This window comes from Gadus macrocephalus, chromosome 7, assembly GCF_031168955.1.
Source record: "Gadus macrocephalus chromosome 7, ASM3116895v1".
NCBI classification, from domain to species: Eukaryota; Metazoa; Chordata; class Actinopteri; order Gadiformes; family Gadidae; genus Gadus; species Gadus macrocephalus.
This window is the reverse complement of record NC_082388.1, coordinates 20,937,663-20,951,033: the sequence shown is the minus strand read 5'-3', so window position 1 is coordinate 20,951,033 and position 13,371 is coordinate 20,937,663. Positions and strand designations below refer to the sequence as shown.

General features: G+C 43.4%; 2 protein-coding genes across 2 annotated transcripts in view; both read right to left on the bottom strand.

The window, feature by feature from the left end:
• abr (ABR activator of RhoGEF and GTPase) overlaps window positions 1-6,217 on the bottom strand; it is a 100,265-nt gene extending 94,048 nt beyond the window's left edge. Inside the window, exon 1 of the mRNA XM_060057311.1 lies at window positions 5,148-6,217. Coding sequence (XP_059913294.1) covers window positions 5,148-5,958 — 811 coding nt within the window. The 5' untranslated portion in view covers window positions 5,959-6,217. The remainder of the gene's footprint in view (window positions 1-5,147) is intronic.
• Window positions 6,218-7,382: 1,165 nt separating this feature from the next.
• aspa (aspartoacylase) lies at window positions 7,383-13,062 on the bottom strand. Its single transcript, XM_060057317.1, has 6 exons — window positions 12,647-13,062; window positions 10,828-11,023; window positions 10,292-10,385; window positions 10,049-10,156; window positions 8,826-8,935; window positions 7,383-8,557 (listed from the first exon to the last, which is right to left on the bottom strand). The coding sequence occupies exons 1-6, from the start codon at window positions 12,886-12,888 to the stop codon at window positions 8,366-8,368; spliced, it is 942 nt and encodes a 313-aa protein (XP_059913300.1). The 5' UTR covers window positions 12,889-13,062; the 3' UTR covers window positions 7,383-8,365.
• Between the last annotated feature and the right edge of the window lie 309 nt (window positions 13,063-13,371).

Genomic DNA, 13,371 nt, shown 5'->3' with positions numbered 1-13,371 from the left:
CATGACAGGCCAGGGCAAGGTAGTGTGACACACCCTACAAACAGGGTGTCGATGAGGAACAACAACCCTCTGGAGGTGTGGATAACAACTGTGATAATCTGGTCAAAGCATTAGAGTGTAAATGTTCGGATTCAGAGGTCTATGTGTAGCAACGGTAGTGGAAAAGATCTCCACCAACTGAAACAAGAGCACCAGTTCACACCTTCAACCCAAAGCTACAGGTTCACACACACACACACACACCCTTTATTACAGGACCAAAAACCCACCAACACTTGTTTTTTCTTTTTAGTCGAAAAGGTTACCATGGGCATTGATTAAGAGGACAACTGACCCTGCAGTAATCACTGGTATTAATCATTTCCATCTCCGATAGTGATGGAAACATGTCACCCGGGTGGAAATGCACCTTTTTGCCCCCTTTCCGGCCTGATGCTGTGACGCACGATGAAGTATCAGACGTCAGCAGGAAGACAGGCATGCGGAATTAGGATCCTCTCCCAACGGCCACTTTGGGGCCAAATTAGTCCCCACCAATTAGAAAAGAGACCAAATAATTATTAGATACGACGTATTTAGTAACCACCACTAAATTTCCACTAGCTTCTGTGCCGCTTTTAAACTGTTTTTCTTCCAATGCGTTAGTGACAAAGAATGTGTCAGGGAAACACCAGAATACAAAAACCCTTGAAAGTTCACAATTGAATACTGGCAATATAACAGAAGTCAGAATCGCTTGCAAATTGTGGTTGGAAAAAGGGAATTTTAGTATGGTGGGTGGGGGGGGGGGGGGGGGGGATGCACACATTCCCATTAAAGGTGAATTCCCCTTCGTTGTGAACTTCTCCGCTGACATCAAGCTAGATGCAGCTCTGCACAAACCCTTCGGCTCCACCCCTTGTGTGCATCCACATCCTGTCTCATCATGCATTGCACACTCACCTTCACGCCAAGGTAGTCTCAACAAGCCACACACCGGCTGCTCCGATGTGTGATAAGATGAATCGAGTCATGGATTCTTTACATTTCACGGTGAACTTGGGGCTTCGCGTGGGGTTGGTGGGGACACACATTGAAGCTGATTCACCTTATGGTCATTTGCTTATTATTTTTATAATGCGATTACTAAAACAGTTACTTTACACTATCTAGTATGATTTTGCAAAGTAAACACAGAGCAAAATAAAATGTAAAAAAAAATATATTCATTCTTCCATCAAGCAATGTAGCTCCTCAAAACAGCCTACAGCATACTTTGAGATTGCTTAACATTAAAAATGAATTGTTATGTGGTCACAGGGTGCGTTTTATGTTGCTCCTGAAGACGTGTCAGGCTAAAAACAGCTAACTCCAACCCTGTTTTGGGTGGGGCCATTCGCTTTGCCACGAGAGGAGATTCAATACAGCCCATCACCTAGGGATACATGGAGGACTCCAGTCTCCAGCCGAGATGGTTATTAAAACAAAATACCTCAATTAAAAAAGAAGCAGGTGACACACAGTCAGGACACTGGAATGATTAAGAGCTCGTGCTGTGACACACACATACACAGACACACACTCACTCAAAAACCTGTACGCACAGACATACACACACACACATCTTTAAAAAACAAAGCTAAAATATGAATTCCTGAATAGCAGCATTTTAAATAGGCTATGAGGAAGAATTCTGCCCCCCCCCCCCCCCCCCCCCCCCCCCCCCCCCCCCCAACCCCAAAACCTGCTGAGCATTACGAGCCTGGACTAGCCCTGACGTTTCAACAGAACTGGGACTGGTTAAGAGTCTGAGAGGGAGAATGAGTGTGAGTGTGTAGAATTTCTCTCTTGGGTGACAAAGACACGTCTGTTTTGGCTTTGTCTTCCGAGGCCAAACTGTGAATGTTGAATGCCCGACCCTCAACAAAAAACCAAAGCCTTTCTGGTAAAGACAAAAAACTATGAATCATAGGACGTCTGATGTAATGGGCAATGGAGGAAGGAAAAACGTACAGCCTCTGACACATCTGTGATGATGTCACCAGGACATGGGTGTTGTGCAAACCCTAAAGCCAACATATTAGAGATGTTTTCCTTACTGGAAAGTTGTTCTCTCGTGGCGGTTTGTGAAACCCGCCAGGGATACTGCGAGCTACAATGTTGAAATTCTTTACAGACAACAAACATTGATAAGCTGAGATAGTTTAACCAAAGCTGTTGCGTGTGGGCTGGCACCCTAATTCAATATCAACAGTTCCACTGAAGGACTAGATTACAACCTTTTGTCTTGGAATTTAGACCGACATACTACAACTAAATAAAAGATAAGGTCCGAAAGGCTTTTGGACTAATGCATTGCCTAGCGCAGATGTAACTGACAACGGTCATCGTTTTTTGGGTTAGTACCTTCCAAATGTCAAACAGGAAGCAGTATTGAAAGGAGAGCCCTTACCGGCACTCGTGTGTAGGAGGGAACACCTGTTATATGACCCCCCCCGGGAGCGGATTGGAAAACACACACACACACACACACACACACACACACACACACACACACACACACACACACACACACACACACACACACACACACACACACACACACACACACACACACACACACACACACACACACACACACACACACACACACACACTCTAGAGCAGCAGCGCCCCTCTTCCTTACCGACTGTGCTTTGCCTCGCTCGTGTGTGTGTGTGTCTATATGTAAATATATATATGTGTGTGTGTGTAGAAGATGTGTGTGTGTCTGTGACCACTCGTACTTTGTCACTAATCAAACAACGAATTGGTGAAATATTGGCTGTGAGTGGTGTTAAAAATAAAACAGGTTTCAGGAGGAGGTGGCGAGAGCACTCTCAGTGATAGACTAGACGTAGGCGTGGGCGTATTCCTTCCGATGAATGCGATGCGGTATTACTTTACCCCATCTAAACCCACTACTTTGGCGAGGCCACTGGAGGGATGAGAACTGCTGCATCACTGAGCTTAACCAAATCTTACCGGGGGGAAAAAAAGACATTGAAGACCAACCGTGCATTTGAGGTTTAAATGACATTGTAATAAAGTGATGTTTCAAACACCAAGGTATTTTTTTGGTCATTTGTTGACTGTTGGTGATGTTTCCAGGTTAGAACTTGAAAATGCTATAGATATTAAGTTCTAACCTGAAGATATCACCAACAGGCGACTGTTTCTTAAAACAGTTAATGTGGGTAGGGGGAGGCCCCAAGTGCTTGAACACTGGTGAGGTGAATCACCCTGTTCCACATGATGACCACCTACCAGCACGTAGGAACACAGCCACCCCCTCCATTTTCATTCTTTGAACCACATGACCTTGTGCATTGACCCCTTCCCAGCAGAGGCCGGTAGACAAAGGCGTGGGCATAAAAAAGACCCCCTGTGTCAAAGTATGCCTGTCTGAGTATGTGACTGTTTGTTATGGGAGGGATGCATGAACATGGCTACCGTTCCAGCAGGGGTACATCTCAAGGGGAATCTGATCGATCTGGGAGGGTCTCTGTCGGTCCCCTGTTCTCCTCATTGTGTTGGATCACAATCCACTCTTTCCTCGCGTTATCCATATGTGAGTGGAAAACCTCATTATCCTTCTGGACAACAGCAGAGAAAGCTCATTAAGAGACTTCCACACTGTAAGGCCTGTTGCTGAGCATGCAAAAGGGATTCTCGGAATAAAACAAGAGTCTGACGGCGGGGTGGGGGAGACTCTTGTATTACATGAACGAACTAACAAGCTGATTTGAAGCTAACCCAAAAATATACAACAAACCCCATGAGATAAACACTGCTGTCACACTTTGCTTAATCATAATGGACAGCATCAGGGAAGTCAATTTTCCACACAATGACACATGACAAGCTTCGTTTTACCATTATATGAGGGGCTGAATGCAGCTTTCAGCCGAGAGACATCCTCATTTCAGCCTCTCCTAAACCCTGTTCCAAGGTTGTGCTGCCACAGCAAAGGTTACCAGAGCAACAGAAGAGGCCAGCGGTGCCAGAAAATACCTGGATGTCGTCTGATTTTGTCCAAACAGTTGGCTATGAATGAGTGCTGGTAATAACACATTATGTCTAGTTGCTGGACACCATCACATCAATATCAAACAGTAATGATCATGTTCACGGTGATGTCCAGTTGTCCACCACATTATATTAGCACTTTACGACAGAATTGTATTTCTAATATTGACTGTGATGCGTGGTACTGGGTACGATGACCAATTCATTTTCATCTCATCTCTTCCTTGCTAGGTCTGGCACGAAACCTAAACATGCGTATGGAAGCTTAGTGTGAATGTCTCTGCGTGTGAATGAGGTTGAGTCACTAAACGGTCACAGAAATCCAATGTAGCTAAAAGAGGAAGTCTGAAAGAAGAGTAACATGTCTAGCAATTGGGCAGTGTTGGAAATGACGGGGCAAGATAATATACTGGTTGCACAACATGCAAGATGCTGTTGTTGATACAACTAAAACAATTGGACTATAAACACACACAACTGTAACTATTTCCAAATGAACGTTTATTCAGCGTGACGCATCTGTTTCATGCCTAAACCTCAAATGCAGCCCTTATGGAAGTGAAACCGACCGATTGCAGGCATTAGTGCTACTACCCTGAAAGAAAACTACCCTGCTGTCTATCCTGCCGTAGCATCATAACGCAACTCACGCCCTGCAAAACGTGCATTGCTGTCTCTGCCTACTGTTTTATGTTTATTCCAAACCCTGACGGCTTTGATGTTTCTGTTTCATGCTGTTATGATTTTAAGATGATGTGCAACATTATGATGAGGCATTGAAGACGTTTTTTATGCATACATGATAGTGAATGTAAACAACACATTGTCTGTATGCCTCCTGAAAAGTTGACTAATTTGTCATGTCATAGGGTAGTAGGCACGCACATCTGCATTAACGAATTCAAGATCTTCTGGAATCAAACAGCACATAGTTGTGTGATGTACACATGAACTGTCAATCACTGTGCCACTGTCAATCACAGTGCCCCTGTCAATCACAGTGCCCCTGTCAATCACAGTGCCCCTGTCAATCACAGTGCCCCTGTCAATCACAGTGCCCCTGTCAATCACAGTGCCACGTTGGAAAGGTTGACCATTACCTGCAGAGGAGGAGTCATCGTGCTCGGAGCTCAGATAGCCGTCACTGCGTCTGTCCGGGGTGCTGCTTCCAGAGCCGCGGGACGGTCTGCGGGGAACCTGCATCAATGACGGCGACAGCCTCCCGTCGTCGCTGGAGTCGCCGTCCCTACTCTGGCGGAATGGACACAAGGCGTCCCGGAGGCTGTCCTTCACCGCAGCCTTCGGTCCCAATAGGTTACACTTGACAAATTTCTCATTCAATTCCAAATCTTCATACTCGTGGTCACTTTCCTGCCGGTGGTCAATGGTGGCGGGCTTACATATGTCAACGCCGTTTCCATCCACCTGAGAGACAACGGTGAGGATCGGGTTCCCTTTCGGCATGCTGGACGTCCTCGGCGGCACCGGGATAGGTTTACCCGCCTTGCGGTTCACCTTGCTCACGGAGCTGATCGGGCTGATAAAATTCCCCTGTGGGTCTCCAACGCCTTTATCCCCTTGTTGCGACTGAAGTTTCCCACTCACGGGCTTTAAACCCTCCGGAGTAGCCTTCCCCATCTTGCTCTTAAACCCAGTGTCAGCATTAAAGTTTTCATCTTTACGATCAAACCTTCCCTTGTCGTAACTTCTCTTCTGCCGCGCTATGGTGGTCTGTAGGTAGATCACCTTGAATTTTTCCTCTGAAAGTGCACTCTGGAGCTTTTTGAGGTTGGCTTTGCAATTCTCCAGCTCCTTCTCGACGTCCTCCAGCGAAATTAAATCCATACGAGGAACTTCTCCGTCGGGAAATTCATTCCGCCAGTGCTTTTCGAACTCTTCTTGTTCCCACATCGTCCACGCTGATCTCCGCGGCACCCCTACTCCGTGAATGGTTCGAACCCGTCTCTACCCCCCCACTCCGTCCGTCACTTGCTCCTCTGCGACATGTGTACGGTTCAAAACGTCACTGTAATCAACAAAGAGAGTGCACAACCGTCTCACGCAAACGTAGTAGTAGAAGAATACACACCACACGGGACAACTGTTTGCACCACCTTCACTCACCCAACTGCCAGAAAAGTTGGAGTCTTCCGGTATTGAGGTGCTGATGACGTAGAACCAGTTGAAGATCCGATGAACGGGGATGGCGCAGCAGTGATCAATGTCTGATGGTAGAGGTGTCAATGTCGTGTCTATATCGCCCAAAGCTTGTTCGTACATGTGAGGCTTTTCATAGAGCCTACAACCAGTTTTTCTCGCTCCGCCTTGATGTTGTAAAACAATATATTTTGCTTAAAAAATGTATTACACGTGACATGATAAATTATTTTATTCCATAGTAGGCAATGCTGACACACACACACACACACACACACACACACACACACACACACACACACACACACACACACACACACACACACACACACACACACGCACACACGCGCGCGCACGCACGCATAGACACAGAATTAAAAGAAGAATAAAACACATTAACGACAAATTCATTCAACTAAAACCCCCGTCAGCCAGTACAACGTAATGCTATATGATATGAGGAGAGGACAAAATACATCCCTCTGGGAGAAAGAGAGAGAGAGAGAGAGAGAGAGAGAGAGAGAGAGAGAGAGAGAGAGAGAGAGAGAGAGACAGAGAGAGAGAGAGAGAGAGACTAAAATATGGTGAGGTAATGATGCTTGATGATACGTTGAGGAGTACCCTGTTGGATCCTCTCCAAGACCTGAAGGATTCACCCACTTCCACCAAGCGCCCTCTGGCCAGAGCAAACTCATCGATCCGCATGATGTTACCAAGCCCTGATTGGGTTACAGCAATTAAGGGAGAGATGGCGCCACGCAACCAACCTGCAGCTCCTGAGACTCCTGTAATCATACTACAAACCATCACACACCCCTGACGTCAAAGGATAATGACGATCAATGTTCGATCCGCAAACATCTAGAGAAGCTTGTCGAACTTTTGCAACTTCAACATGCCTTCATATTAAAATTGATATATTGATAAATCCACACTGTAGGCCTACCAGCCAAAGATACCAGTTTATGTTTAAAATGTACTATCTATGTGTCACTGTATGGATTTGAGGTCTTCGCTTCTATTCTGCAATGTAAAGTGGAGTCTATTGAGAAAAGCCTTGTAGACTAGAGCAATTGTAACGCTGACTGAATTCATTGTATTAGTGGGAGTGTGTTGCCCTCTTGTGGCTATAGAAGAAATTATATATTCGCAAAACTGTCAAGATTTTAAGTCAAGTGTAGCATGTTGTTTGATTTATTGATCATATCAAATTCAGGATTCAGAAAAGTTAGAATATTTAAAAGGCATATTACTCAAAGTAATGCCTACAGAAAATAGATTTACTACTAAATTACATTGAAAATCTTCAACAGACAACACAGGAAAAACATATTAGGTCAAAAATTACATACATCTTCCCTGTTTAACATCCAATACACTAGTATTTCAAAATAACAAACATCATAAAAATATGGTATAGAATTGTGCATCCCAGTTGCTCACTGAAATAAACATATACTTTACAAATGGTTACAACATACAACACTATTCTAACACATTTAAATCTCTATTAAGGCAACAATAGGATAGAACCATAGATGCAAACCCTAGGGTTATCTTTTGGAGGTTTAAAAGTTGCTATTGCAGTTGAAGGCCACAAAAACGTACCAATTTCTTAAATGAGTTCACACTTTTAAGCCAGTGGTCAAAATGTAGGTTCACAAATGGCCTTCCTGAGCAGTTATGGAAATAAAGCATTAATATAAATTAGAAATAGATCAGTGGCAGTGTATGATTACTCAGTCATTCATCACAATGACAATGGCGAAATAATTTGACACTAATCACTTTTTCTAAAATGGAAATCATGTGCAAATAACAATAGTAGCATAAATAGTTACCACGACAATGTAGTCTGAACTTCAAACCCTTTTACAAAAGGACCTAATCAACACTCCCTCGGGTTTGTTGCATAGTTAATTAGTGCTCTTTGCAAGAAATGCATAGCAAAATTAGACAGGAGCGATAAAACTTTTCTGTCAAGATTATAACGATGAAAAACACACAGACACACACACACATATATCATTTTAAAAATAAAACAAGGAGGAAATAAAACATTTAAAATCAAAAGATTATTGCTTAGTATATTTCAAATCTCCAAACGCCAAAGTTTTCATGCTTCCTCAATCCGATTAGCATGAAACCACAGGTTTTTCTTTTACACTTTTCGGATGGCGTTGGCGGCCAACGTTTCTCTTCTCGTGGTCACGAAGGCCTGCTGCTTCTCATAATAAGCCGCCTCGTTGATGAAGGTGGGGTACACGGCGCCCGCCCCCTCGTAGGGAATGGTCTTGCCGTCAAAGGTTTGGAACATTGGGTCGCCCGGTGTCAGAGGCTCCCAGTCACAGTCCTGGAACCGCCGCGGCAGAGGAAATAAACAAGAGAGAGGACAATTAACCAATTTGTTGTTGCATAAACAACCTGCTAGCGCACACATTCTCCCAGCCACTCATAGACTTCCTCCTCCAGAGTCATGAAAGCTAGTATGGGAACTGTGAGTTCACCATTACTCATTAATGGCAGGTGTTTGTTAACAAGTGATTGTAATCCGCTTTGGATGAAAAGCTGAACGACACAGTAGTTAATAGTATGTGACGGTGTCGGGGGGGGTTATTTACCTGTAGATTGGGGTGAACCATGGCGATAATGTTGCCATTGGCGTCTCTGGGGTAATCCATCCTTTCAGAGACTTTGAAGACATCTACTGTGCACGGAGGGAATTCAACACCTGAAAAAACAAACACACAATATTCTTTATTTTTCTCAATGATATATATATAGCTGAAGATGGTATAAATTACATTAATAATAATAATAATAATAATGAATTTTATTTATGGGCGCCTTTCTTGACACTCAAGATCACCTTACAAAATCAAACATTCATAAATTATTACAAAATTACTAGTACAAATAATCTTTTCATTGCACTATACTCCCTCTCTTTAAGAGACATTTAATAAGCTTTTTGGGACTTTTCAGAACTCCATTCACAAATATTGTTAATGTATTGAAGAGATGCTAGCATCCCCTCAAGACAAAGAAGGCACAAAGCTCCAAAATGCTTCTAATGAATCATAATATACCAATCACAAAATCCATCAAGAAATAGCCTAAAGGATTAACTGCAGAATCTACTTATCGGCCGATATTTAGCAGTCATTTTGACCAGAAAACAAAGCCGGGGATGTATTTTCCCAGCATAGCCTATAATAAACATCCCACAGAACAAAACGAGTTGTTCCTTCAAAGGCGAGAACAGGAGAAGCAATTCATGAAGCTAGAGCAGCCTGTTTAGCAGCTCCAGCATGGTGCGCTCTCACAACAGCAGATTAGCAAAGCGTTGGCAGCAGGCCGGCCCCAACGACATGGAAACGAACCAAGTCCGAACAAACTTGCTTTTCAGCAGCCACTCATCTAAAGGAAAGGGCCTAACGTGACTGTTGTTTGGAGCAGAACACGCAGAATAGAACTACCTAGGAGTTTCAAGCATTGTTCCACTTTTTGTCTCTTTTTGTTTTGATGCAGGGAAGCGAACGGGGAAGCGGTAATGCAGAATACATATAAAATGCAGATCATTTTGGAAAGCATGATCTGCTTTCCAAAGCAGCTTAGGTGGCTTTTGGCGTCAGATAATTGTATTTCTGGCCGACCGCTCCGTTCTTGCAAGAAGGGGGGACTTTAACAAATTAGATTAAAAAATATATTTTGTCATCTTCAGACGTTTATATTTCCTGCCAACAACTCCTGCCTGTCTGTTCTTGCAAGACATAAGACAATGTCTAGCAATATCGCCGAGTGGCTCCCGCCATTGCGGGCAAGCACAGACAGCCACCTTTACCTTCATTAAATAATTCAATAAAGTCCAGGGCGTGTTTCAATATGATCCTCATGGCTTCAAAGATGTTGCTCCTCAGAACACCTTGAGGTTGAGGGCCTACCTCCAAACCTGCAACAAAAAAACAAACACACATTAGCATGGGTATATACTTTAAGGTGACACGGGGAGACGATCCATGGTGTCACGATGCAGGGTCCCCAAGGTTAAAGGAGGTGTCGGGGTGCCCTTCTACTAAGCACTCACCGACAGAGTGTTTGGCCACAGATCGGGCTGTGGCGTACTTCAGGCCCGGGTCTTCGTTCAGCAGTACGGGACAGCTGTCTGGTGCGATGGCCTTCTGCAGGACAAAACCAAAACAGGTATTCTCAACTATTTAACTATTAACTGTTTATATGGAGGGCTGTGGTGGGTTATGACTTATAGCACTGTTTCTTAGTTGTTTCCCTAAGGTTGCCTTTACTGTTTGTTCTCATTATTTCTCAAGGACATAAGACTTGCCAGAAAATGTATTATTTTTAGGGTTTTTGGATGGTTGACCCTTTCAGCTAATGCATCAGTTGCTTTAGCACACAAGTCGGCCGATGATTATGTAAGAAGCTCTGAGTCACTTAGGCTTTCTTAAGCAACTCCCATTTTGGAGAACATTCAGTCATTTATGAACAGAAAGTCAAGCTTCATTACCCACTGTAGACTGAAACGCCCACATCAAACCGATCTCAGGTACAGACACTGATTGCAGAAGCAGTTAATACTAGTTAATATTAACCCATAATGGTCACCTTGATGTAGTTCATCATCTGCAGGTTGAAGTGGTCTTTGGAGCTTTCCAGTATGAGCGTACAGCCCATGTTGGAGGTGGTGTTGTGGAGGTCAAAGATCACATCGTAGGCCTCCGAGCTTCCTTTAGGTCCGAACAGCCTGTTAATTTCCTGGGCTCTTTGCACCTCGTAGGGCAAATCCTTCCCATTTGGGGCGCTGGGTAGAATAGAAATAACTAGTTGAGCAATTGTTTATAATGTCAATTTAACCAATAAACAAAGCTTATCAGCTTACTGTGAACGGGCAAAGAGCGAGTAACTGAGTGTCAATGATTGGTACAAGGTTATCTAGTCTAAAAGAATAGGCTTTACAAGCACCAGTTTAGGCTACAACCAAAAAGTAAGAGTTACAGATTCCTAACAAAGAGCTACCCAGTACAAAACAACCAGAATTATCGATCTTCTTCTAGCTCTAATAATAAACCTTCAAACCTAAAAGGGAAAAAAGCTGGAGAATTATCATGAAAGCAAATCTAGTGACTAATCAAATAGTAGGCTATGCCTACTGTAAGAAAAATAATGGCGAATAATGAGGCTCTGCATTATGGAACAGCGTGTATTTCAACCTGAAGAAATAAAATCCGCATGACGATTTCGAAATGTCTTAGGTCTTAAAAAAGACACGGATAAGGAAAAAAAATCAAAAAAATCAAAAGACAAAAGTAGCCTGGTAGCTTCCCTAAAACGGGACACATTGTTCCAGCGTCTCCCACACCTGGTTTCCCCTCAATATCTGGTATTTTCTAGATTGTAATGGGACCACAATATGGAAACATTCGGTGGGCTTTGTCAACGTGCACTCAATAGTATAATTTAAATTGGAATTATTATTGGCTAATTCACGCCAATCAAACAAACAAAAGATACTCAAATGCACGCACGCACACGCACACGCACACGCACACACACACACACACACACACACACACACACACACACACACACACACACACACACACACACACACACACGTGAGAAAAACACGCTCAAGGAACAGTGTTATGGATAAAGGGCACAGGGCATTAATCTATTTTTAATACCAGCAGGACTGTTTTGATATTGCTAATCTCCCGAGTCAGCCACCATTTCCCAACAGTTGGACGCTGAAGCGTGTGCCTCATTCAGAATAATCTTTTCTTTCTTCAGAGATCCAATAAACGGGACAGCTGTAGCCCCAAAGACATCCTCAAAATATCAACGATTAATACAACGTCCGTCAAAATGGAGTGGACCGTTAGGATGCAGTGTATGATTGACATGTTTGTTTGTGTGTCAGGCTGCTTTATTTACGCTCTACTTCACGAGAACGATGGAAAAGTCATCCGTCATTTAAAACTCAGTCCCATTCTGCTCACGTTTTCGGCCTGGCTCCGAACTGGCTCGGCTCAGCTGTTCGGATGGAACCGGAGCTGTAGCGCTGGTCGTGTGGTACTAGGCCCCCTGATAATGCTTTTTGAATGAATCATGTAATAAAACCCATACCAAACATAGAAATGGTCGTAGGCCTATCTCAAACACTATGGGCATTGCTGTTGAATAATAATGACAAGGTCTATAACCTTTAGAGGACCTGGTTAAGCTGCTATTTTGACGTCTCACATCTAACCATGATTATCAATAGCACACACTAGTGTTTTCTGTCTGATTGTATGGATCAACTACGACGTTGTTTTACCAAGGCAACCTGTCTGTAGGTAAACTACAGTATCGCAGGCACGAACATCCACTGGAGGTAACGATAGCCTAATAACGCAGTATCACTAGAATGTATCACGTTTACCTGAGATTCTCTGTTGTAAATGCCCGGTTGAGATCTGTATCCACGTATCTGGAGCATTTCTCCACTGCCTTTGGGTTGGTGATGAAGGGTTGCGTTTCGACCCCCTTCCTCTGTATCTCTTCTCTGCTGTTCATCATCCATAGGTTTACAAGTGTCACTCCGGACATTTCATTTCCATGTGTGCCTCCGAATATAGCGACTCTTCTTGCCTCATTGAAGCTGGCCACGTTATTTGAAGACATGTTGCGGACAAAATAGTTCGTTGGTAAAATACAATTTAGTGGAACTCCCGCACTGGCGGAGTAAAAAGCTGTGCTGTCGTTTCTTAGACGCTACTGTGAGAGAAGTACTACTAAACACTTACATAATTCGGCCGCTGGGCTATTATGGCCACTCGTAGCACATAACACTGTTGTGCTCGGGATCGGAGCTGTGCTTTGGTGTACGCCCATTCCCTCTGTCCCGCCCCCTCTTTCCCATTCGCTGATGCATCCAAATAACACTGTTTAAATATTATGACAGCTGATATTGGCATTCTTGCCATCCTGTAGCTAATGTGTATCTTCATACAAAAAAATAATTGAAATTTCAATATCAAAAAAAATATTTCCTAATGTAATTAAACTAAAGTATCGATTGTCTTTTCGCTTCTAATATGAAAATAATATTTAAATGTTCACCCTGACCTACTGATTCAGTTAGGTCTACCATTCAATTCTAGCATG

Bases quoted from the DNA above. Each gene is read 5' to 3' on its own strand.
- aspa (XM_060057317.1), bottom strand. From the start codon at position 12,888: ATGTCTTCAAATAACGTGGCCAGCTTCAATGAGGCAAGAAGAGTCGCT. The intron at 10,386-10,827 runs GTGACCATTATG...TTTGTCCTGCAG, and splicing joins AGATGATGAACTACATCAAG to AAGGCCATCGCACCAGACAG. The intron at 8,936-10,048 runs GTAAAGGTGGCT...TTGTTTTTTCAG, and splicing joins TATTGAATTATTTAATGAAG to GTGTTGAATTCCCTCCGTGC.